At 34.2% G+C, this 25,141-nt stretch overlaps 1 protein-coding gene across 10 annotated transcripts in view; it reads right to left on the bottom strand.

Moving 5' to 3' along the window:
- The window catches only part of ADGRL2 (adhesion G protein-coupled receptor L2), a 188,177-nt gene that overhangs the window by 139,113 nt on the left and 23,923 nt on the right, over positions 1 to 25,141 (bottom strand). For all 10 annotated transcript variants that reach the window (XM_042997664.1, XM_042997663.1, XM_042997666.1 and 7 more), the window contains exon 2: positions 12,724 to 12,896. In XM_042997664.1, the coding sequence (XP_042853598.1) occupies positions 12,724 to 12,796 (73 nt within the window). In that variant the 5' untranslated portion in view covers positions 12,797 to 12,896. The remainder of the gene's footprint in view (positions 1 to 12,723; positions 12,897 to 25,141) is intronic.

The raw sequence follows: 25,141 nt of genomic DNA, 5'->3' as shown, positions 1-25,141 counted from the left end.
CAGAAGAACTAAGGCTGCAGTCAGCAACTAGGGTTTGCTACCATTAAATGTGAAAGTATACTTAAACTCAGCTGTTAATCCCAAAGACTCCATTCCTGCATGCTACATTCTATGCATACACCTATACTGTATTTGTTTTCGATATTCACAAACTCATCACACTGTTTTTTGGGTGAGTGTTAGTGAAACTGCTGTACCGTGAATATATATTTAAAACACTGCTTTGGCACTAACACACCTTAAATGCATTCCTCAACTAGTTCAAATATTTTTCTAAGCACCATAGCACTATGAAAAAATATAGAAATAAGTAAAACACTTTCCCTGACCTCAAAGAATTTACTAAAACATATAAAAGAGGTATAGGAAGTGACTCCCTGCCCCCCCCAAAAAAAAACCCTAAGTGAAAAAAGAAAACTAAAATACCTATGAATTGCTCTAGCCACTTGTGGCTACTTAAATTTAAAACAATTAATATAAAATAAAATAAAAATGTATGTGTTCAGTCTCATTAGCCATAGTTCAAGTGCTCAATAACCACCTGTGGCTGGTAACTGACCCTCCTGGACTGTGCTGCTATATAAATTCAAAGGACTCCTGTTTATATGAGAAAAAAACATCCTAAAGGTACGAAACTTTTGAAATGTATCCTAAAGAACAAATAGGCACTGAACAGGTGGAAGCATGGATTTCTTGGCATTGTTTTTAAGAAACACTTGTTAACATAGCTTGGCTGGAGCAGTAAGAGCACTCTGAAGTCAAAGTTCAGGTCCTTGAATTTTATGTTACGCCTTTCAGACTGAGTTTTACTCAGTGACAAACTGGTCAGAGAACTGACATGATTAAAGGAAATAATGCATATATAAGTATGTAAAGACAATGACTAATATACAATACATGTTCAAAAACTGAAAGAAGGGGTAAAAAAGGGGTAGGAGAGAGGAAGACGACAAAGAGGACCACAAAGTTGCTAAGAAGAGAGAACAGAACTGCTGGCTTTTAACTTCATTAACTGTATTAGACTAATATTAAACAGCTATAAGACTCTAGGGAAATGTTATGGTTAAGCCTCAAAGTGGTCTATTGATGCCAGCAAGTGCTTTTTTTTTTTTGAGAGAGAGAGAGAGAGAGAGAGAGAGAGAGAGAGAGAGGGAGAGAGAGAGAAAGAGATCCTTAAGTAGGCTCTACGCTCATCACGGAGCCTGATGTGGGACTCAATCGGAGAACTGTGAGATCGAGACTCGCAGTCGATTCTCTTGCAAGAATCAAGAATCGGACAATTAACTGACAGCCACCCAGGTGTCCCAGCAAGCGCTTTTCTTACACTTCTCTCCAGCACATAGATTAGTAAGGAACCAAAGTAGCATCCATCACAAACAATCATAACTTAAGTTTACGTTGGAAAAGGTGTTCAAAATTATGGTGGGCTCTGACAGCGGGGAGAAAGACTCTGACAGCGGGGAGAAAGGAACTGTGAGTTAAATACTGAGTTGTCTATTCACTGTAGCACAGTGTCAACCATATTGCATGTCCTGGTGCTTACTGGTATATCACATTTCAAATCAATAATTGAGTATCTGATCTGTGTTCAATTGAAATGCATTCCAAAACACAGAAGAGCTAGTCATTCAAATTACTTATTTATATTTCTCTTCTAAAGCAATGTATTTGAAGATGTCAAAAATCATACATAAAGAATTATAAAGCAAACAGACACTGCTTATAAAGGTTTGTTTCTACTGTGACAAATTTATCTTTCATGTTTTACTAACACACATGTCTTAAGACATATTTATATATTTATCAGCATTACAATGAAGTAAATCTTCCCAAAGACCAAAATATTGTTTAAAATTAAACTCAGTTCAATCTTTTTTTTTTCCTTCGGTTTTTAGCAAAACTACTAGAAACATTTGTTTGGACCTTGTCGGAAGGGTTTCAATTTTACATCATTACGTTTTAACTTGACTAATCAGTTGAACAAAAGTACTTTATGTAAAATGATTCTTTTAGTTGCCTTAGCTACAAATCCCTGCAGGATACTATAATTGAAATCTACTCACGTAAGTTAGGAATAATTAGGGCCCCAAATTAAGCCAAACACAAAGTTAATTCAAATAGTCAGCTGCTGTCATTTAAATGGTTATGGAGTTTTATTGTTGCTTAACATTTCTGAATGCTTTTAAATGTACTTTGTTCTTCCAGTCTATATTTAGTATTTTAGTACAAATAGAAGTGGGATCAAGAAGCAAAGATTCACCAGCCTGTAGACTAGAGTAACACCTATATCCAATCTTTGTCACTAAAGGTTTTCCACACAATTTTCGCTATCAGTCAATTAACAGCACAGTTGAAAGAATGGAGTGACAGCTCTCAAAGACAAGCTTTCTGGTAAATAAAGAGGGATCACAGAATGTACCCTGAGTGCCATTAATGCAGGAAAAGTAAGAGCTTTTGAAAGCTAACAAGGATAGTCTCTATTTGCCTAAACTCTGAAACAAAGCAATGGATTAAATAAGCTTCCTGTTATAAGCAAACAAAAGAGAAAAGATAATGTCTAAACCCCATACCTGCAGGAGGAGTTCTGAAGGCATGCTTTCAACTCTTTTAATGGTGACTGCTAATCAGTGTGAACTGATAAACTAAATATAGTAAAAGTTAAAATTACTCTTGTAATATTTCAGTTTTTCAGTGTTGTGGCAGTAAATCATTCTTAGCAATAGTTTGTACTTCCCAAGAGAAACTGTGATTTTTAAAAAAATAGAGGCCTGTAGGTGTGTAACTTCTGAAGATCACTGGAAAGTTGCAGAGTTAGCATGACTTAATACTGTTTTTAATCTGCAATGGTAATGTAAAAAAAGCTGAAATACATTATTTTTTTCAATCAGCACCATTTAAGTTAAACAATGTGAAGCAACATATTTTAAAGTATATCTTAAATATTGTTGAGTGACAGCCTCATGAGGCAGGAAAATACACCAATGATCTGAAGCTATATGTCAAGTTCTACAGAAAGAAAAATGGACTGGCAGGAAGTAGACCTCGGCAAAGGGATGATCTCTGCAGACTTTCTTAGTTTCTCCAGCTGTAAACTGAAAAACTTCTATAACTACTAACCTCCAGTTGTGCTTCTAAGTCTATAGTTCTTCAATTCTACCAAAAACTAAAAACAAAAATACTTTGACCTCTAAGATACCTACAGAAAACTCTCTTTGTTTAAAATTTGCTATTTACTTGCTTTCTATCCAGCTTTAAAATGCTGAAGAATCTAATAAATTTCATGTAGAAATAAATGTGATTTGTGATCTGTATTATCATAAATCTAAAATAAATCACATCAGTAATCTATCTTTATCTCTGACAGGAAAAGTAAAAGCAGATTATGTCCACTACTAAAAATAAATAAAATCTTTGATTATGCGTAATGCCACAAAGTAGAAAAATCATTAAATAACCTTAAGCAGATAAAACATCTTTAAGCTGTTTTTGATAACCAGTGTACATTCCAGTACTCTCATCCTCTACTCTCTCAGGAGGCTAACACGTCAGGGTATTAATGCAAAAGTGAAAATTACAACTCTTAGTTTTTCTAAATATGTGGACTTTGAAAAATTAGGAAAATATAAAGTTTTTCTAAATGGGTTAAGAAAATATACAACTTGGCCTTACATGATTTTATAATATTACTTTAAGTAATAAAGTAATATTGTAGTAAAATGCTATTAAAAATAATGTTTCCATATAACACAGAATGAAAGTAGGACAGATCAGTGGGGAACAGAAGGAAATATTAGGGAGAAAGGGTCAGGCTGCATTGTTGCTCAGGGATTTTTCAAAACAAATCATCAGATAAAAGGTCAATCGAAAGCATATAAAATTGGATTAGAAGCATAACCAAATATAAAAATGTTCAGTAAAGTTTCAAGATAGCTCAGTTCCTTTTTTAAATAAAATAAGTTATAAAACTGAAATTGATGTTTTTCTGTATTTCAACTGTGCTGTTAAGGTTAGAAACAAACCCTTTTGCACGGGTAGAAAATCACAGTCATGAAAAATCTGATTTTCTAGACTAAACATTTTTATAACCAAAACTCCTTGATTCAGATGTCCTCTCACAGGCCAGCAACCTCAGCATCACCTGGGAGTTTATTAGAAATGCAGACTCTTGAGGCCTATCCCAGATTACTGAGTCAGAATCTACATTTTAACAAGATCTCCAAGTGATTTACCTGTGCATTAAATTTCGAGTGGGCACTGCTCTACATAAACAAGATTAAAAACATCCAGCACGACTGCCTTAAATTTCTTCTTTTCCTGTACACATCTCTTCCTGACTCATCCTCTACCTGAACATACTGCACACTCTACTTTCCTAGATAAGCATTCCTGTCCTTGTACTGGATCCCATTTCTGCCTGGAAACAAACTCAGACATCCAACATATCTACTTAAAACAACAAAAAAAGAAAATCATAAAAAGTGCTTTCCTTAAACACTTCTCTTAAAATCCAAGATTGCTCTCTCCCCACTACCACCAGCAACAACCCCAGCCATCCTTTTTATTGTGTTTGACTAAGTTAAGAAGCCCTGACTCTTTCTTATAAACTTATTATATTGCCTCTAATCAAAAGCTAAATATTAGATATATCTACCACCTGGTTTAGATTTTAATACTACAAAGAAAAAAAAGAAGAATCAGGAAGGGGAGAGAGAACTAATGATTAATACACACACACACACACACACACACACACACACACACACCACACACGCGCGCGCGCGCACACAAACACACACAGAGATAGCTACAAAACAGTAGTAAGAAGCATTCTATAAATACCCAGCAAAATAAATGAGAATTTTACTTAATCTCTTTTAGATTAAACCCATACGCAAAACAAAACTCTGCTACCCGTGAATCCCTCTATTTTTTCCAGAAAACTTCTTGTGTTTCTTGACACTCTACAATTCCTAAAATTCAAACTTTATTTTTACTATGGGGTATTTTAATTGCTGCTGTCATGCTTTTTTTACTCATCTCTCACAAAATTGTTATCCCTTAAAAATGTAATTTATTAAATAGACTAGGTGCAAAAAAATAAGCAGATAAGAGAACTATTACTGGAATCAGAATAATGACATTTAATCATAGTTCAATCTGTGTAGAAAGAAGTGTTCATTTCTTTTTCTTTTGAATTTAGTGTCCATTATGCTTTTATATGGGTATGTCTTAATTTTATCTACTTTGTTAGTTAAATTGATTCACACCCAATGACCCAATTAGTTCACTTAAATTAATCGAGAACTCTCAACTAATAACAAAGTCAACTCCTAATGGCTTAAAAATTTAAATAAAAAATTTAAGTAAAAACACGGAGTTACAGAGAAATGCCAAGTGAATAAATACTTAACCAATATCAAGAAATGGACTTTTAAGCATAAAAATAATGGCAGATCTCACAAAAGAAAATAAATATGCATCAAAAAGTAAGAAAAGAAGAAAAAGAAAAGCAAATGAAGTAAAATATTGATAACTGTTACATTTGTGATTATTTTGTAAATATTTAAAATTTTCATTAAAAATTAACCAGAACGAAATGAATTATAAGGCAAGCAATTGTTTTTTATAATAAAAACGACAAAGGGATATTATCATAGAGTTTGAAGAATAAGAAAAACTGCACCAACATACAAAAAATTTCACATCATCCAAAACCAGTTTTGAAGATGTCCACATGCCTGATGTAATAATCAAAATTCTAAAATTCTAGTCTCAGGAAATAACCAAATATGAAAGAAAAGATTTAGATAGATATTTACTATAGTTATACTTGAAACAAATTAAGTTCAAATAGCCAATAAGTAGAGACAGGGGATTAAGTCATTTTTGACATATAAATAATAAATTACCATGCTGTTCTTAGAATCCGTTATCTAAACATATAATGACATGGTAATACAGGTTATGATAATATAAATGAAAAACCAGAATAGAAAAGCATATGGACGTGAAGAACCTAATTTTGTTTCATATATCATAATTTTGTTTTATCCATATCAAGAGTGTTGGGAAATAAAACAAAAAAGAAGTGTGCTGTGGTAATATCAAGGTCCTAGAATTATGAGCAATTTTAAATGCTTATTCAACTTCCTAATTTTTTTATCTCTTCTCATGAGAACATATTACATTCAAAATCAGAAGGCGGGGGGAGGGGGGAAGTACTTTTAAGAAAAGAAAAGCCCTCCAAGCAAGAATAATGGCAGACATAAAAGTCAAACTCAGTAGAGTCCCATGCTGATAAGAAGGGATTATAAATGTTGTTTTTGCTTCCTGAAGCTCTGATATGGAATTCCCTTCTCAGTCTTACATTTTAGCCAAGAGATCCCAGGGCCGGGGCTAGGTATTCTCCTGGAATCACTTCTGTCAAGTTGACAAAAGGAGTTCAAGAATAGGGTTGAAAGATGTCATGAGATATTCACTAATCCACATTGATGTCTAATACATGTAGACCGCACGGCTGTCATATGTCATTCTCTGTCATGCAGGAGGTGAAAAGAAAATAAAGAGTACCATAGGGTACCAAGCATATGTTTCAGTAAAACATTCCCTTAGTAATGTGGCAGATAAATCGGTTCTTGGAGACATACCAGTTCTACATTAATACTCAGAAGTGCTCAATCATTTGTATCATCGTATTCTCTAATACCACAAACTAAATATACAGCATATAAAAAAGCGAAAAGGTATATTAATTCAAAGAATGAAGCAAAAGATTCATCAAAACTGAAATTAGTAAGAAGTAATTAACACAATTATTGTTTGGCGAAATTAAGATGCTTTCCATGTTTCCTGTGATTTTCATTAAGCTACTTTTAATAACACTGTTGATTCTTTCAAAACTATAACAATAACTGTGACAAATGCCTACTATGGATATAAAATCAATATTTCAAATATTTACTCTAGTATAGACAAGTTCATAACCTCTTTTAGCAAAGTATTATTTCATAACGACAGATTTATTTACTTAGCATTGGATACAGTCTTTTCTGTCAGAAAACAGGCTTGTAAAAATTAAACAGCCAAGCAATACAATGTTATTGAGGTCTATCGGGTGGCTATTGTGTGAGACACACTGATTTATAACACTTTTCTACCAGGAACAGAACTAGGAGTGCATCAACATAGACTGTGAATCAACAAACCTTTTCTGACACTGGAAAAGAAGCAAAAGAGAATGAAATAGGGTAGAGAGTGGGAAGAAAAGTAGGAAGAAAGTCTCAACAACCAAGCACTGGAATTTAACCTTTAATATATGAAATATGGCATATGTTGACACTGAATATTGATACATACGATGACAAAAGTATATTCTACACTAACTTTACTAAAGATGCCAGTTCCTTTTATTAAGTTTAGTCTTATTTTTTCAATTTTGAGTCATATCCTGAACAAATATACCTTGTTCTTGAATCCTGGTAGTAACACTATAAGGCATTTGGTTTTTAGAAAATAAGAGGCAGTATTATATAATTTGTAAATGGCATTAATATTTATATTTTAAAAACAGAATTACATCACTACCTATGCAGAAGAATGCTGCTGCAGTCAGATTACCTTACACTCATATAATACAATAAAGTATCTTAAGAGCAATATAGTTAGGTACTTTTTCAAGGAGTAAAATCACATTGACCTGCACTAAACATATAAATAAAATCATTATTAAAAAAACAATGCATTGTTTTAAACCACTGTTAATTTACATAACTTGTGAATTTAAAAACTAAGGTTACATTTGAAATGCAGCCAACACAGATATGCTGTACAATTCCTATTAATTTAATGGGAGTTCTCACTCCCATTAAGTTTAATAGGAGTCATACGGCCAAATCTCCACATACCTGGCTGAAAATTTACCTCCTAGCTTTCAACTAATCAAAAATATCCTGAAGTGAACAAAAGTAGTCAATTTTGCTAGACTGGGAAATCCAAAGTCCCTACAGTAAGTCAATTCAGCATTTTCATAGCAATGGCCATGTAGTTATTCCCAACAAGAAAAAGAACAAGGTTATCACAATGAGAAGAGATAAATTGAAGCAAAGGTTTAGGAGCTCTGAAAACATTTACTCTTAACAGAAAATATGTACTGTTTTTTACAATCTGGAGCCAATTTTTCCATTTTTTTCCTTCTCAATATACTGTCGAGAGAGAGAGAGAGAGAGAGAGAGAGAGAGAGAAAATCCTTTTTTAGAGCCTAAAATTATGCCCAAGGAGCTTGATCACACGAATAAAAAGCCATATGAGAAGACTAAATAGTAACTCCCAGTAATCAACTGGTTACTACTTCTGAATCACAGTGAATTCATAATTTCTTTTCAAAAACTTTTAAAAGTGTGACTTCATATCCACACCCATGCACCCCTACGCCTCACCTCAACCACCCACACAAAGACAATATGACAATGGTTAAGAGTGATACTAAGCAACATCAGCACCGTCCCTAAAAGTTGTCAGAAATGCAATGTTTGGGCCCCACTTCAGACCTTCTAGGTGATTCTGATGTTCCTAAGAACCACTATTATACTTTATTCCACACCATACTGTTCTCCATTGATTTTTTTCTCCACCACCACGCTCACCACTGTCTTGACATAGCTTATTCAATTCATATTCAGTCAGCTCAAGCATCATCACTTACAGCTAGAAGCCCTTCCTGGTATATATCCACTCATCCACCTACCCTTCATCCCAATGCTTCTGTGAATATCATCATCATGGCACTTACCACTCTGTTATTACAACAGTTTATTATCCTCTCTCTATTAAGACTATGACTCTCTGTAAAGATTTCCGTTATTTATGTAATGGATATAAAATGAGTACCTATTATAAACCAGGCATTGTTCTAGGCACTTGGGCACATTGATGAAATAAACAAACAAAAATGATTATTGCCCTTGTGATGCTGACACAGTGTGTGTATGAATATAAATTTTATACATTTTTCTTATTATGTGTATGTAAATAAAAGAATGAATGAATAAAGGCCTGAATTATTTTCATCTTTCTTAAGTTTAACCTTGGGATAAAAGCAATTATTCCTTCCAAATTATGGAACAGTCCAAAGGAAATACATACATGCCCAAAATAGTTTTTATTTCATATTTAACCCCTGGATCTACTTTTTTCTGCCACTCAACTAAGCAAAAAGACCCTACAGCCAAACATCATTTTTAGTAAGGTATCACTAATACAAAAGTCATTGTAAAATATGCTTAGAGAATTAAAAGTACAATTAAAATTGGTTAAGACGCTATTTCTACAGCAGTATTCTTAAATTTTCTCGATACATGTCAATGAATAGGTGAAGTTATATCTTGCATATCTAGCATTTTCCCAGGCATAATTTTTTTGAAATATGGATAAACAACAAAGAAATTTAAGCTAATTAACTAAAATTTTGACTAATGAAATCTAATTAAATACTCACTGCATAAAGAATTCACCCTGAAATCCATTTTACTGACTTTGCTGAAGAACTGCCATTATTTGTAACTTGTCACTTGAGCAAGCCTTCACATGTCTGACTTAGGCTTGCCAGGGCTCCATTATATAGCATAATTTAATTCTCTAGGACACAAAAATTCAATTTACTTTCCTACTTACTGATACATGATTCCACAGTGGTTACTCTGCTTATAAAAATTGGCCAAAAGAATCAAAGCACATCAGTTTCTCAACAAAACTGGTTTTTGAAGGGTTTGAGATTAGTTCTCTAAGAATAAAATCAATTCTAAGAAAAACCTACAGAATATTTTGAAAGTCTGATCTTTTATAATCATTTTTTATTTGGAAATTCTAAACAATTTTCAAAAATACACAGGGGAGAGGAGTCTCTAAGAATAAATACAGCATTGTTCTTATTTCGCAGAAACAAGTAAATTTAATGGGTGAGACTTGATTCTTAAACATTAGTTGACAGAAGACAGAGATAAAGGGAGATAAGCTAATTCTAGCAATTAAACCTTTATATAATTAGGCTTTACTGTGGTAAAACTTAAAAAACAAAAGTGTTTAGTGGTTTGCTTGCTCTTTAATATGTACAGAAAACATGACATATTTATAATGTTCGTCTGAATATAAAACAAATGAGTCCTTGCAAATGTGGAAATTTACCTCTCATACATATAGATGTAAAATAAATCCAAAATTGTTTGGCCTTTAAAATAATATACTAAGGTGAAACACTATTGTAAAGAGGAGGAAAAATAGAAGCCCTGAAAAGGCAGGCCTATATAATACACAGGCTTGTTTTGTTTTAATCTTATTTAGGTACTATTGCTTAAAATCCAGGTCTGGTTTATATTGAAAAGCCAGAAGACAAGCAAAAGCAGGCTAAATACTGGAATGGCAATCATGGGTCCTCCGGCAAGCATTTTCCTGCCTACTGCAGACCTCCACTGGACAGCTGCACTCAGGTTACTTCCCCTCCTAGGCCCCCGTAGGTACTTGAGGTTTCCAGCCCTGCACAATACCATGAGCTCCTCAAGAGCCTGAACTGTGCCTCCTGCACTGCAGAATCTTAAGCACCTGGCTCAATTTAGTCACTCAATGAATGAGAAAGAAAGGAAGAAACCATCTAGGAAACTCTACCTGAGTTTTATCTGTAAGAATCCGGAAACCAATACAAAAAGCGCTCATCTCTGTGAGATTTGAAAAGGGCTCTGAAGAAACTTAATGGCTGAATGGTTAAATTTATAACTCCTTTCCTGCGTTCTCATACCTAACTTTGATTGGGTTTCTCTATAGGTGTTCACAGAATATTATCTGCTTTCTGGCAATAAAGGACTATCATGTCATGTAAAACTTTTCTAAGACAAAACCATGTGATGCTGGATCAGTACTCTAACAGTGTGCATTAAGTGCGTGTACTGTCACAGCTAGCAGTGTGGGCTCCTCCTAAGTTCTTTTTACCCGTAGGAGGGAACTGCTTCAAAAGCAACACCCCCTGGCCTGATGCGCCAAAAATGAAATTTCTCTTAACGGCAGATATGAATCTTGACCTGATAGGTGACACTAGAAATAAAACTGCAGTATCTCATGAAAAAGTCTCTCTCTGCTAGCCCCCCTGCTGAGTTAAGCTACTGTGCCAGCAAAGTGGTCTCTATCTTGATTGGAAAAATTTTCATTATGTGGACTAATGAGCCATTGGTCCACACCTGGAATCTTTTTTAAACGTATAAAAACATTCAAACATAGCAGCAGGAATTCAGTTAGTGCACCCCCCCACCCCGAAAAAAAAAAAAACGATGTAAAATTATGGACTATATACACAAGATTTTCATTAACAATCCAAGCCAGAGATTCACATTATTAAACTCATTTTCTGCTTGTTGTCTATCATGACAGTACTATTCACTCAGACATACTACATTTTACTGTTAGATTTGATGTATCCTTCAAAAAAAAAAAAAAGATTTGATGTATCTTTCAATTCTGATGCACAGAGCAGTATCTTCTAAAAACAGAATCTTAACCCTGTTGTAACTTCTGAGTGTGACTTAAATCCAAGTGAACATTAACTACTTTCTGAATATAGAATTTATTCTAAAATATTTCTAAATTTGTTATTTATTTGAATTATATTATTAAGTTATGTCAACAGACTGAAAGTAGGGGACTGGGAGGGCAAGAAGAAAATGATGAAACATAATTTTGGAACAAGTAATTCAAATAAAATTCTTTCAGCAAAATTAAATTAACACTTTGAAGCTCATCACAAAGATGTTGGAAAAATAAGCTTCTACTAGTTCACACCATGCCTCTTTTTCTCCACCCATCGTTTTGTTAGTAGGTATGAAGTGAATCACTTAAAAGTACATATAAACCAATTTTTAAATTCTAAAATATTTTCTTCAATGATATTTAATTGGGACAAATAAAATCTATGCATGTCTCAGGGATTTTGTACTCTTCACAGATTTTACAAGATTAATCTATTTTCACGCTGAATATATAACTGCCACTACTAAATAGCTATAAAATTAACATATCTTAGCTCTATATTAACTTCTGACCTGCTCTGTAAAAAGCACCTGAAAGGGTGTTATTTTCACATGAAAATAGTATGTAAGACTAAAGAAATAATGGATACCAGGAAATCCATATAGTAATTAATAAATGATGGTTCTGATTAATTGAGCCTCAAAAATATATTTACTTCTTTAAAAATCAGGTCCATCTTCAAAAAGATATAAATAAAATTCAAAATGAAGCACTACAAAAAATGCATATTCCAGAAGATATGAAAAAAAAATTAAGAGTTTTAGACCTAAACTATAACTCTACTCAAGAAGCAAACAAAACATGAAGTGCAAAAGTTGACACAAAATACTTTCTATTTTACTGGCATAAATTTAGTCAGTGTAAAGTATATACCAAAGCAAAGCTTTCATTTTCTCAGGATTATTTACAATAATATTATACAAATGTAAGTGAAATATAAATTCAGACTACTAGCACTAGTTCTTCTGGACTACAACTGTGTGTAATGAAAATAATTCAACTAACAAAAAAAAGAATTTGACTTTCGGGAAATCTTTTTAACAGCTACTTTTTAAAATAATAAACCTCATTCTAGCCACTTCCATGTAGAGAAGATTGCATAGTTTAAATTAAGTTCGCCCATATTTAAAAAATAAAATTTAAATTGCATCTTACCTTCTGTATTCGGTAAGAAGCTGATTATAATGACAAACCACAGACTTCGCATTCTGCAACCAGAAGACACCATTATTGATCCCTTTAAATATTTTCTTTGTATTCCTTAATGAATCTAGTTATAAATGCCCAGCTTCATCGAACCCAGCAGTCTGCATCATTGATCGTCATATCTGAAAAACAAACAAATCCATCATTTACTCTTATGGTCCTGCTACGTCACAAAAAATAAATGCAAAAATAATAACAGCCAGCAACTCTCTGTCTCTCCCTCCCGTCTCCTCCTAATTATAAAAAGATAAATGGTATATATTTTGATTCTATATCCAATATGGGAGCTGCTCCTACATACTGGATATCTGAGCTTTACATAAAGAAAATGATCAAAGCTCAAAAAATCATTTATAGATAACCATGACATATGAATTCATAGAATAGTTATGTAAATCCCTAATGACCATTTTTCTCCGAAAAGCTTAGGAAGTCCTTCTAGAAAAATACACCTATCTCCTTTGCCACATATCAGTCTTTTTATCAAATTACTAGCTTTAGCATATAAGCCTCTAATAAAATGTTATCAATACATAAATGTTTTTGTGTTTACTGATGATAACAGCAATATTATCTACTATTTTATCCTGTTATATTGTGGGTCAGATTAAAGATATAATTAAGCAGTTTATTTTTCTATACAAGGATGCACAATTTTTAACACATGGGTGTACATTAATTTATATAATAATGGCATTCCAGAACCACATTCTTAAACACCACGTATCAAATTGCTATAGCTATTCACACAGGGACTAGTTTAATAAACAGTCTCTTAACTATTTCAATGTTTTAGATTTTCATATGTATTTTTTATAGCACAATATATCTTAGTAAGATTAAACCTATATCCTTGACTAGGTTGGTCCATCCACTGGGACCCAAATAAAAACCTCAAGACCATGATGATTTTATCTCCAAGGTTGTCGCACATTTTTCTTTAAATGGGACCTGGAACCAAGTCTAATTCTGACTGGCCTTTAGAATCCAGTTCTTCAACTGGAAAGAATACAAAAACTTAAGGTGCATGACTTAATCAGTATTTCTCAGTTCCTAGGATCACATGAGACCAGGTTATTTGCTAATAGGTTCTACTGAAGTATTTCGCTTCTTTCTAGGGTAGCAAGAGGAATCAGAGAAAACACTAGCCTGACAATACACACAGAATGCAGACAGTTCTCAAATACATCCGGTCTCCTGGTCTTGCCTTGAGGGTGGAAAAATTACAAAATTTATTCTTTTAAAGAGATATCTTAACAGTTTCTTCATATTAACTTCCTGTAACTTTCTTCTAAGTAATACTCATACAAATTTTCTCAATCTACCCTTAATCTGCTGCAGATAAAGAGTTTTTAAAAGTGGAGTAGCGTAGTAAGGGGAATATCCCTTATTCTGAAGTTGTATCTATAAAAAAATAAGTCTTACATAATTTAGATGCTGACACTAAAGCATAAAGAAAATTTAGAAAACAAATTTTCCTAGATAACAATGGAGTTCTCTTTCACATTATCTAAGCTACTCTGCATTTGCTACACATTTTACATATCATATGTGGTTCTATTAGCAGTTTACTATATTTGACTATCAGTTCACTATATTCTATTATCAGTTCACTATGATATAACTTCAATGCAAAAGCAGCCATATTCTAAATAGTTGGGAATACTTATCACACTACAAAGTCACTACCTTGCATTACCAATAACCACAACAAAAAGAATGTAAAAAATTAATCTGAAGCTCTTATCTAGTATTTAAATATAAAGATCCATAAAATCACAGATGAAATTAGCAAGGTATTTCCATAATACCTTTTGTATAGCATTGTTTGTGTAGCATTTTGTTTTATCATGCCTACGATTTCAGAGATAAAACTGCTTCCCTATACATCCCTCCATGACCCAGAAGAGCCCAATTTTTTACCTCTCTATGAAACTACTGAAGACATTTAGGTATCATGACAAAGGGGGTCAGAAATGGTATTACCCAGTTCTGAGAACACTTCAGATGATTGTCTGTCCAAAGAAATAAGACAAAAACAAAGGAAAGAGCAAACTTCCTCTCCTGAATGCCAAAATATAAAAAGAAGAATGACATATCAAAAATTAATCTGCTGCGGAAACATGGCACACAACTGTGTAGAAGTGGCTATCTCTCTACTCTTTTTTCACACAGAACTCCCAAAGACTATTCAAAAGACAAAACCAAAAGTAAACGTGTGGTTTACAACTGCTGTGGCAAAGTACCTGCCTTAAAACTGCAAGCTATTTTATACAAAGCATAAAGAGAAGTCAGAAAATTTCATGGCCCGTCACACTGGAAAGGCGAATCAAGGAACAATTTCTTATATCCTCCATATTGTTCAATGATCTGATCAAGCAATTAGAATGATTTTAATGTGTGGATGAGACACATTAATTAGTACAAGTAAAATGAAGTCAGCCTCTGGAATGCTCCTGATTTGAGCAAAAAGAACTCTAGCTGTCCAAGTTCTGCTTGTAATGAGCATTTTCATTTCAATGACATGCATACAGGCTGCTTGCCCACAAGCACAACTCTTGAACACATTTCCACTTTCTTAAAGCGATCCAAGATTAGTCTGTCTTCGGTCATCTGCTATTTGAAAGAGCCCTTGTTTGTGGGAAGAAAGGGAAGGAAGAAATCAGAGACTGATGACTGCCTTGTAGGAAACAGCTGCCAAGATAGGAAAACCTCTGTTAGTAAGGGGAGAACGAGGAGGAAACCGCACAAGCAAGACCTCTTTTGTGGTCTTTGGCCAGGACAGATATTTCATGAACAGATTTTAACGATACTAAAATTTCAGCGTATTCTTAAGGTTTGAACGTGAAACACAATTTTAAGGTTTGAGAATGTGAAACACAATTCTAAAATTACACTGTAGTCAATTATGAGGCTTAGTATAAATGACTATTTCTAACAAACAGAAACCAGTTCTGGAATGCAATAAAATCATAGCTTCCTTTATGCAAATAAAGCTTATGTCCATCTGTCTGTGCAATAAGCAAAAACAGAATTAAATTCTTTTTCATTCTATAAGCTACATCCAATCACTTTCCATCAAATAAAATCATTTACAAAAATTCAAGCTTTAAACGCAATTTTGAAAACTAAGTCAAAAGATTTTACTGCTGTGATCCAAATTAAAAACAACCTTCCATTAAAAAAAGTTAATGAAATTTGAAATACTTAACAAACCACAATCAGTTAAGGGTAGAATGAATAAATAATCAAACATGGTGAAACTAATCTTAGGAAAAGCATTGCTCCTCATCAAAATGGAGGCATAGGACATTCACAGGCATAAATGTAGCTAACAGACCCCTCCCTTCAAACTTCTTTTAACTACCTGCAAAATGAAGCTCAGTAAAACCTTCTAATGCAAAACAAAAACAAGGAACAAAATCAGAAGAAAGCTATTAAATTTCCTTTCAGAGAACAGAAAGATTAAGTAATTCTCCATATTAATAACCAGTTTTTCTTGGGATGCCTGGGTGGCTCACTCAGTTAAGCGTCTGACATCGGCTCAGGTCATGATCTCACGGTTTGTGAGTTCGAGCCCTGCACTGGGCTCTGTGCTGACACCTCAGAGCCCGGAGCCTGCTTCAGATTCTGTGTCTCCCTCTCTCTCTCTGCCCCTTCCCGGCTCACACTGTGTGTGTGTGTCTCTCTCTTTCTCTCTCTTAAAAATAATAAACATTAAAAAAATAATAACTAGTTTGTCCTTAGATTTTAGAAAACATTTTTCCAAGAACTCTGGTGAGGAATTGTGACTATAAAGGCAGCTCAAACTCCTCATAAAGCTAAGTAATGGTTCATTTCTTAATAAAACCCGAAACAGGGTAAACTATGATTTTTATGACCAAGATTTTTAAATATCCAACCCACTTCTAATGTACAATCTTGTTCTTACCCTTCAAATAAGAAGATTCAAACAATTTCATCCTAGTCCTATTGCTACCAAACCTAAGATTTTTTTTTAAGATCTACATGTCCTCCTACTCTGTCATGTAAAAAGTCAATTAAAGCATCATTACTACTAACCCTTCCAAAGCCATACAAATGACTTCAGGAATATGCCTCAGCATTGTTTATATTCCAATACTCCTCAATGTTTTATACACTACTTACTTATACACTACTTAAGTAAGTAAGGTGCTCTCTTTAAAACAGTAACCTGCTGGGGCACCTGGGTGGCTCAGTCGGTTAAGCGTCCGACTTCAGCTCAGGTCATGATCTTGTGGTCTGTGAGTTCGAGCCCCACGTCGGGCTGTGTGCTGACCGCTCAGAGCCTGGAGCCTGTTTCAGATTCTGTGTCTCCCTCTCTCTCTGACCCTCCCCCGTTCATGCTCTGTCTTAAAAATAAATAAACATTAAAAACAATTTTTTTAAACAGTAACCTTATATTTATTAGCTGCATGAAACATCCCAGGCTTTAAACTGTCAACAAAATTAGGAAAATACTACTAATCAGTTTTAATATTCAGGTATTTATGTTATAGTACCAGGAAGTAACATTTAACCTCGTATGTGATGATGCCTGTCTGGCAAAAACAGAAACAGTTTGTTTATAACTATCAGTGAAATAAGACGATTAATAAGAGAAAAAGATAATTTCAAATTTTCAAAAACTGGTTAACTAATAAGGTTGACATTGTATTAAGAGTAAAGGCAATATAAAGATTCGTATCTTAAGCTTTGTCTTTGATTTCCATTCACGGACACTGAAGTATGGAGACCACTGGATGCTACACCCCAAACAACTAAAAGCAAGAGGAGAACAGGGAAAGAAAAACACCATCTAAGCATGAGACCTACCAAAGTCACCCATCCTCGTTATTATGCACTAATGCTGTATACAATGAAACCTTAATGCTTCATTCCACGCACTAAATGTATGTCGGTGCTAAATGAAAGCCAAAGGAAGCTATACAAAATCCGTCTTTCTAATCTTATTTGTGCTATAAAATTATAATAATTATGGAACAGAATTTACGAGCAAAAGAGAGCTGTTCTTCTATATTTAGCCAAAACAAACAAAACAACAACAAAAAAGGATAATACTAACCCCACTGTGCCCCCGTGCAAAGGCTTAGAAGATGAAAAATAAAACACCGTTTCATTTCAATTTAAACCTCATTCAGGGTGTTCACTTTCTAGAAATATCTTATGCGCAATCCTGACAGGCCAGAATTCCCCCTTCTTGTTAACACCGGACAAAACATCGACACTCTTGGGAGTTTTCTTTCAGTAAGTTGTCTAAGTAAACCCTCGCTATTGCTAATCGGTGAGCTTATTTTAGCTCTAGACATTCAACGTTCTTTTGCGTTGAAGTTTATTTTCCTTCCCTTCACAGAGATTGTTTGGGGCTGGGAATGCTGACAGAGATCCTAAAACCACGCGGCCCATCACTGGTCACCACCCTCTTTCTCCATTTCATTTCTGTGGACACTGAAATCAAGCCCGGAGTACTTTAATTAAACTATTTCTGCCAAAGTCCCCTTAACATGCATCTCTGGTCTTACCCTTTACTGAAACTTCTGCACTGTGAAGAAATAAATTCTTCTAAGAGAGGTCTTAGAGTAGAAAGGAGAAGAGTTCGGGAATGCTCCTAGTAAATTACATCAGCAATCCGCTAGAACATCGACGAGCCATGCTGAGCATGCAAAAAAGGCCTGTAACTGTGGGCGCTGGAGACACAGCGCGGGGCAGTCCGCCATTCTCTTCATTAAAATCCTTCCAGTTGAAATAACAAAAACAAATTGCTGTCATTCTCAAACCAATGTAGGGGCCATTTTATGACTGAACATAAACTTGCAAATTGAGTCTCAAAAGAAAAAAAAAAAAAAACACGAAGTACATGCCCCGTTCAAAGTATTACCATACAGATCATAAAAAGTTGATGGCTTCCCCAACTTTTCTACCAAAAAAAAACCCTCATAAATATGGTTTTTTTAAACATTTTGTATATATTGTTAAGTTATAATCCACCTACAATACGAGAAGTTAGCTTTTTCCCCATTTGGGGGAAAGGGAAAGCTATTTTTTTTCAAGTTTATTTATTTTTGAGAGAGACAGAGAGAGCATCGAGCTGGGGAGGGGGCAGAGACAGGGAGAGAGAGACAGAATTCCAAGCAGGCCCCACGCTGACAGGCTGACAGGGCCAGAGGAGGGGCTCTATCTCACCAACAGTGAAATCATGACTTGAGCCAAAATTAAGAGTCTGACGCTCAACCAACTGAGCCACCCAGGCGCTCTGGGAAAGCTATTTTTAAATGGCGGCAGTCTCCAACTTTAAGACATTTCCTTATAACTTTTAACTTCTAGTAGTCTAGAATTCTGATGCAAGTTTTTTAGTGAAATACAAATTATGGGTACTGCAACTGGAAATTATTTCTTGAGTGCATACTATGTATGAAAGAAACACTCTATTAGACAGGTGTCACTAATCTTTTATTAGGTCACTATTATAAAGATCAGAAATCTGATCTTCATAGTTGAAGTTATTCAGCTAGCAAGTGGCAGAGCTTGAATTTTTTTTTAATTCCTTTTTCTTTTTTGATGTTATTTTTCCATTTTGAGAGAGAGAGAAAGTGCACACATGAGCAGGGGAGGGGCAGACAGAGGGGGCAAGAGAATCCCAAGCAGGCTCTACACTATCAGTGCAGAGCCCGATGTGGGGCTCAAACTCACAAACCATGGGATCATGACCTGAGCCAAAACCAAGAGTCTATGCTTAAGAGACCCTCACCCCTGGGAGATTACATTCTATTTCAAAAATAACCCTTTCTAATAAAAAGCTATACTTGCCTGGCACACAATTAGGCATAAACAGTTTACCTATATGACTTCAAGAAATCTTCACAACAACTTGAGGAAATATATATTATTATCTCCATTTTGCCTTGAAATGATTATACTTAACCTGTTTTTAAAGACAGTAAGTCAATACCAGTGTTGGGATATAAACCCATATTTATAAAACCAGTGTTGGCAATAAACCAATTATTGCCACTAATTAAGAAGTTCAGAAAACTTACTTTATGTTTTATTACCTTTCCCTTTAAAAAAATGGAAATATAACAAAAGCATTTTGGGACTGTAAAAATGACAAAATACCAAGAGAATAATGAGCTGATTTTCAAAATGTTTACATTAGTAAAACTAACATCCCTTAGGTAATGATAGCTAAAATTTAACTTAATTTTTAGTATTTCCAGTCAAGCTATCTTAATTTCATTCATTTACGGTGCTATTTAAAATAAAAAATTATTCTAAACTGATAATTCTTAACAGCCAAAATACCAGAGAAGTCACTTGTAAGTTAAAACAATAAATTTAAGTATTTCTTCCAATTATAATTAACAATGAATCTTAAATAGTCCTGGAAAGAATGTTTTCACATTAACACCTATAATACTATAGACTAATCATTCATTGTTCAGGCAAATAGAAAAGAAAAAATCCATTGTTGCTCATGAGATTCGATCTTATGTTTGGCTCACTGCACTGGATCCTTTGTTCATAAATCATTGTTACTAGTCATTCCCTGGATCAATATTCAGATTCCCTCTTGGTCTATATATACAACCACTAAATGAAATAATAATGACCCAGGATCTGTCGTATATTAGATCATCAATATCATCAGAGGTTTCTTAGAGATAATTAGGTAATCTGAGTAAAATATGTCGTTATCTTAAAAATAAATATGAAAAATTACTATAAATACACAGTTAAGAAGCAGAAGAAAATTTTGTGAAGTATATAGCACAGAGCATTTTGTAATCAATAAATGATACAACTCATTTACAAGCTATGTCAATATATACAGTATCATCTAAACTTGCAATTTTTACTTCTAAAATAGATAATATTAACACTATAAATGCATGTCTGTCAATTTGTCAATGAATATCTAGTGATTACAGACTAGATATTTTTGATATTGAGTACTGAAAGAAGTGCTACTTATTTGTTAATTATTTTCTCCTTATATATTATTAATTGAATTATAATTATAATATAGATTAAGATATGGTTGCTACCTTCAAAAAGTTAATAATCTTCTTAGGAGAATTAAAAATAGAAGAAAATAGTGCACCTGACTGGATCAGTTGAAATAGCATGTGACTCTTGATCTCAGGGTCATGAGTTCGAGCACAACATTGGTTGTAGAGATTACTTAAATATTTTTTTAAAAATAGAAGAAAATGACTAAGACCCAAAATATGCACTAATAATTGCTACACTCCCCCAAAACTCAATGGTATTAAGTGTATTTCTTACCAAAATAATGAGAGAAAAGGTAAATAAAAGCAGTTTCCGGACCTGTGTTTCCCTTGAGATATGTACCTAGATCGACCAGCAGCATCTGGATGGAGAGTCCAAAATTGAGATCAGGAGCACATTCTGAAATCCTATCTTCACCTACCACTGCAAGGGTTGGGACAATTCACAAATATGAAGTCCTCAAGTTCAGCAACTTGAGCGGAGGAAGGCACAATGAATCTACTATTTCATCATTTCCCCAATTATTCCAATTATATGTTTACGGTCCTGATTCCATCTTAAGTAATCTTGAAGAAGATTTTTAGGAGCTACTGCAACACGTTTCACTAAGGGCTTGTCCTTTCTACCAAAACATGTCTCACCAATTATTCTAATAATTCACATTAAAAAAAATTACATCTAGGGGCGCCTGGGTGGCTCAGTTGGTTAAGCGTCTGACTTTGGCTCAGGTCATGATCTCACCTTTCATGGGTTCGAGCCCCACGTCGGGCTCTGTGGCTGACAGCTCAGAGCCTGGAGCCTGCCTCGGATTCTGTGTTTCCCTCTCTCTCTCTGCCCTTCCCCCACTCTCTCTCTCTCTCTCTCAAAAATAAGCATTAAAAAATTAAAAAAAACACCTAAAGGAGTTGCTATTTCAGAAAAACATTTTTGAAACCCATTTATACATTATTACATTGGCAATCATAATAGTAATAACCTGAGACTTATGCAGCTCACATATTTCACACTCTGACTTCATGGGAAAACTACACATGATCTAAAAACAAGATGACATCAGGGATTTCTTCCAAAAAGAGCAAGTTCTTGTGCCTTAGCCAGGGTTGCTTTCCATCAAGCCCTATGTTCTAAACCATATCAATCTACGTCTCTAAGCAAAACGGATGATAACTGCATTTTATTGTGTTATAAAGAAAAGGAATATATCAATTATTTCTGAAGGTAAATTAATGAACAACATTAGAAATAAACTTGTAGTCTAAGTGAAAGAACTGAACCGACTCCTACTTCTGTTCTTAGATTCTGCATGGTTGGTATGGTTGACTCCTCTAGAAAGCATTAGGAGACTTAGGTGGGAAAGCAAGAGAAACAATCATGGACAAACTATTAAGAAATAGTAATGGACTGAGTTATTCTGAATGGTTGTTAAATATAAAAAAAATATAGCAAAACCTTTATTAAGAAATTAAAATAGATCAAGTTTTATGTGTTAGTGCTTTTTTGACTACTCAATCATGGAGTGGGGGTTTACAAAAGGTGGTTTTTAGAAACTTTAAAGTATAATTTTATGGCCTCTATTAAAATTTCAAATAATATTAAAGTGGTAAGAAAAGAATGATGCTTAGTAAGAAATGTAGGGTATAAAAAGCTGAGAAAAACTGAGTAGAAGCTTGAATTGTTTGCCAAGACTCTGATTTGGTAAAACACTAATGTATTTTTGTAATATTTCAACATTTAAAAACTTTTTCCAATTCAGAGAACTTTGAGGAAAATACATCCGTTGTTGCTGGGCCGTATATACAGAAAAGCAAAAAGCTGTACTTAGTAACTACTACTGATAATAACTAGTGAGTGAGTTCAAATCTTGTAAGCTAAATATTATCAATAATATTCCATTATGTATGGAAAGACTACAAGTAAGGGATTGTGTAGACCGATGTTACAGAGCAGAGACCAGAAAACTTTGTCTATAAATGACCAAACAGAAAATATGTTAGGCTTTAAGGACCCATAGGCTCTGCCATTGTAGCATGAAACCTGCCACAGACAATGAGTAATGAATGAGCATGGCTGTGCGCCAATAAACTTTACTACAAAAACCAGACAGCCAGCTACGGTTTGCCAACGCCAGCTATGGATGAACTGGCACAGGATGAAGATAACTAAATGCAGTTCAGTCAAGTAATGAACTGACCAATAACTCCCAATGTCTGCCAAAATAATCAAACCAATTTTAGTCTGTTATTTTACGAAATTAATTTAAATGTTAATGTAAAGGTAAATTAACCCTGCTGGAAAGGGAAAAATAGAACAAAGCAACATTATACTGACCAAAACAAATTAGTATTTCACTGTGTGCGTATAACAAAGCCATATGTACAGCTTACGGTGTCTGGGGAGAAACTCCAGAAAAGAAAATAAAGGACACTGCCACAGTAACCTGTCTTGCTACTCTGTTTGGCAGGGGAGAATGTAAAACCAATCAAAACAGTAAGTAATGGAAGACTGAAAAGTAATGAGGTTTGGACAAGACCCCTGAGGTATTCTACCATTAGCATGATGGTTTCAAATAGCTGTTGGTGAAAGTGGCTTCAGGCTCCTGAAATTTCTGTCACCATTGCTACTCGCCCATATGAAATACTGGATATATCCCAGTTCCACACTGTATTCAACAGGAAACTGCTAAATTCTAATTTGCTGAATTTCTGCTAGAAAGCTAACAATTGTACAAGGCCAAAATCACCCATCTGATTCCAAAAAAGTTATGAAGTCACAATAAATGCACACATTTCTTTTAGAACATAAGTATTTTTACAGCTTTCCAACTGACTATATCTAGGTTCTCCCCAGCCAAAGTATCTTGAATGCTACTAATACAGTAAATATATGCATTTTCTGCAATCAGATGTTTCTTAAAATTGAATAGTCATGCTATAGCATACCAGAAGAATGACATTTTTCAGCTACAATTAATAGGTATCACATTAAAATACATGAAGGCTAAACTTTTCTATCAATACTATATATAAGACAAAAGAGTGGAGAAGGTTACAAATTTTTAATAAGAGCATTATATTATGGTAGTAATAATCTAGGTGTTTTACTGGAAGTGAAGTGGATTACTGTAAATGAAAATTTAAAATGTCCTTTCCATTTCACAGATAACACAAAATGACTTTTTTCATGTCTCTAGCGATAAGGATAAATTTGCCACACATTTAAATGGTGCCTTCACCCTTCCCACTCTGGCTCATGAATTAATAATTCAGTGACATTAATACAAGAAGATAAATGATAAAAAGGTTAAGGCGCATGGGCCAACCGTACACACATACTTCTTTTAGCACAGTTAATACTTCTCTGCCAATTATAGCTAAAACTTTTTAACAGTTTTCAATAGCATTCTTACAATCTAAGTAGCAGCTTATGCACACACAATTTCACACAATTCAGGCTTAATAAATCTCCTGCTGGCACCAAACAATCATTCTAGGGGATTAAAGTGCAACATCTGTTAACATTAATAATGTTTTATATAGTCATATGTATTAAAGAAGCCTCTACTCCATTATTAGTCTCCTAAAAAACCTTCTAGACCAATATACTGATTTAGCATGAATTATACATATATCCTTCAATTGGTGACTTACAACAATAAAGAAATATATTCGTATGAAATGGCAGAAGAAAAAAAACATCGCATTCCTTGTGTAGTAACAAATTTTTTTGAGCCAAAGTTACTAAATGTGTTCAAGTGTGCGTGGTCAGATATATGCATGCAAATGAAATCAGCTCATAGTTTTTAAAACTCTAATAGTTTTTAAAACTAAAATCCTCGGTAGCATTACTCACGGTAAATTTCGATGAACCAGTGTTCTGTAAATACAAAGCATACTTCAGATTTAAGGTGGCACACATTCACTCACTGTTGATTTGACTCTTTCTCTGAAATGTCTTAATCTTCTCTCATTGTTATTCCCAGGGCCCTAACCCCTTCTCTCTAAACTTGTGCAAAAGTCACAGGTAATCCCTCACCTTCCATCCAGCTTGCTAACTTCCATTGGACTGATTTTCCTAATTTCACTCTCCAACATAAAAATGTGTAAACCTGGAACCAACCCCAGAGATTACTTCATATATGAGACAAAGAAAGCACTTAGGAGTATGACTTGACAAAGGCAGTTCGCAGAACTGCTGATTTAAAATTTTTCCGTGAGTACATGTATTATGATCTCGCTATAATTCAATTATCACAACAAAACTAGTATCTCTATTTAAACAATAGGGAAATTACAACTAGAGGCTGAAGAAAGGGTGATAAATGAAAAGTTTAACAAAA

The sequence above is a fragment of the Panthera tigris genome, chromosome C1 (genome assembly GCF_018350195.1).
Source record: "Panthera tigris isolate Pti1 chromosome C1, P.tigris_Pti1_mat1.1, whole genome shotgun sequence".
Lineage (NCBI taxonomy): Eukaryota > Metazoa > Chordata > Mammalia > Carnivora > Felidae > Panthera > Panthera tigris.
This window is presented reverse-complemented; position numbering and strand designations above follow the sequence as displayed.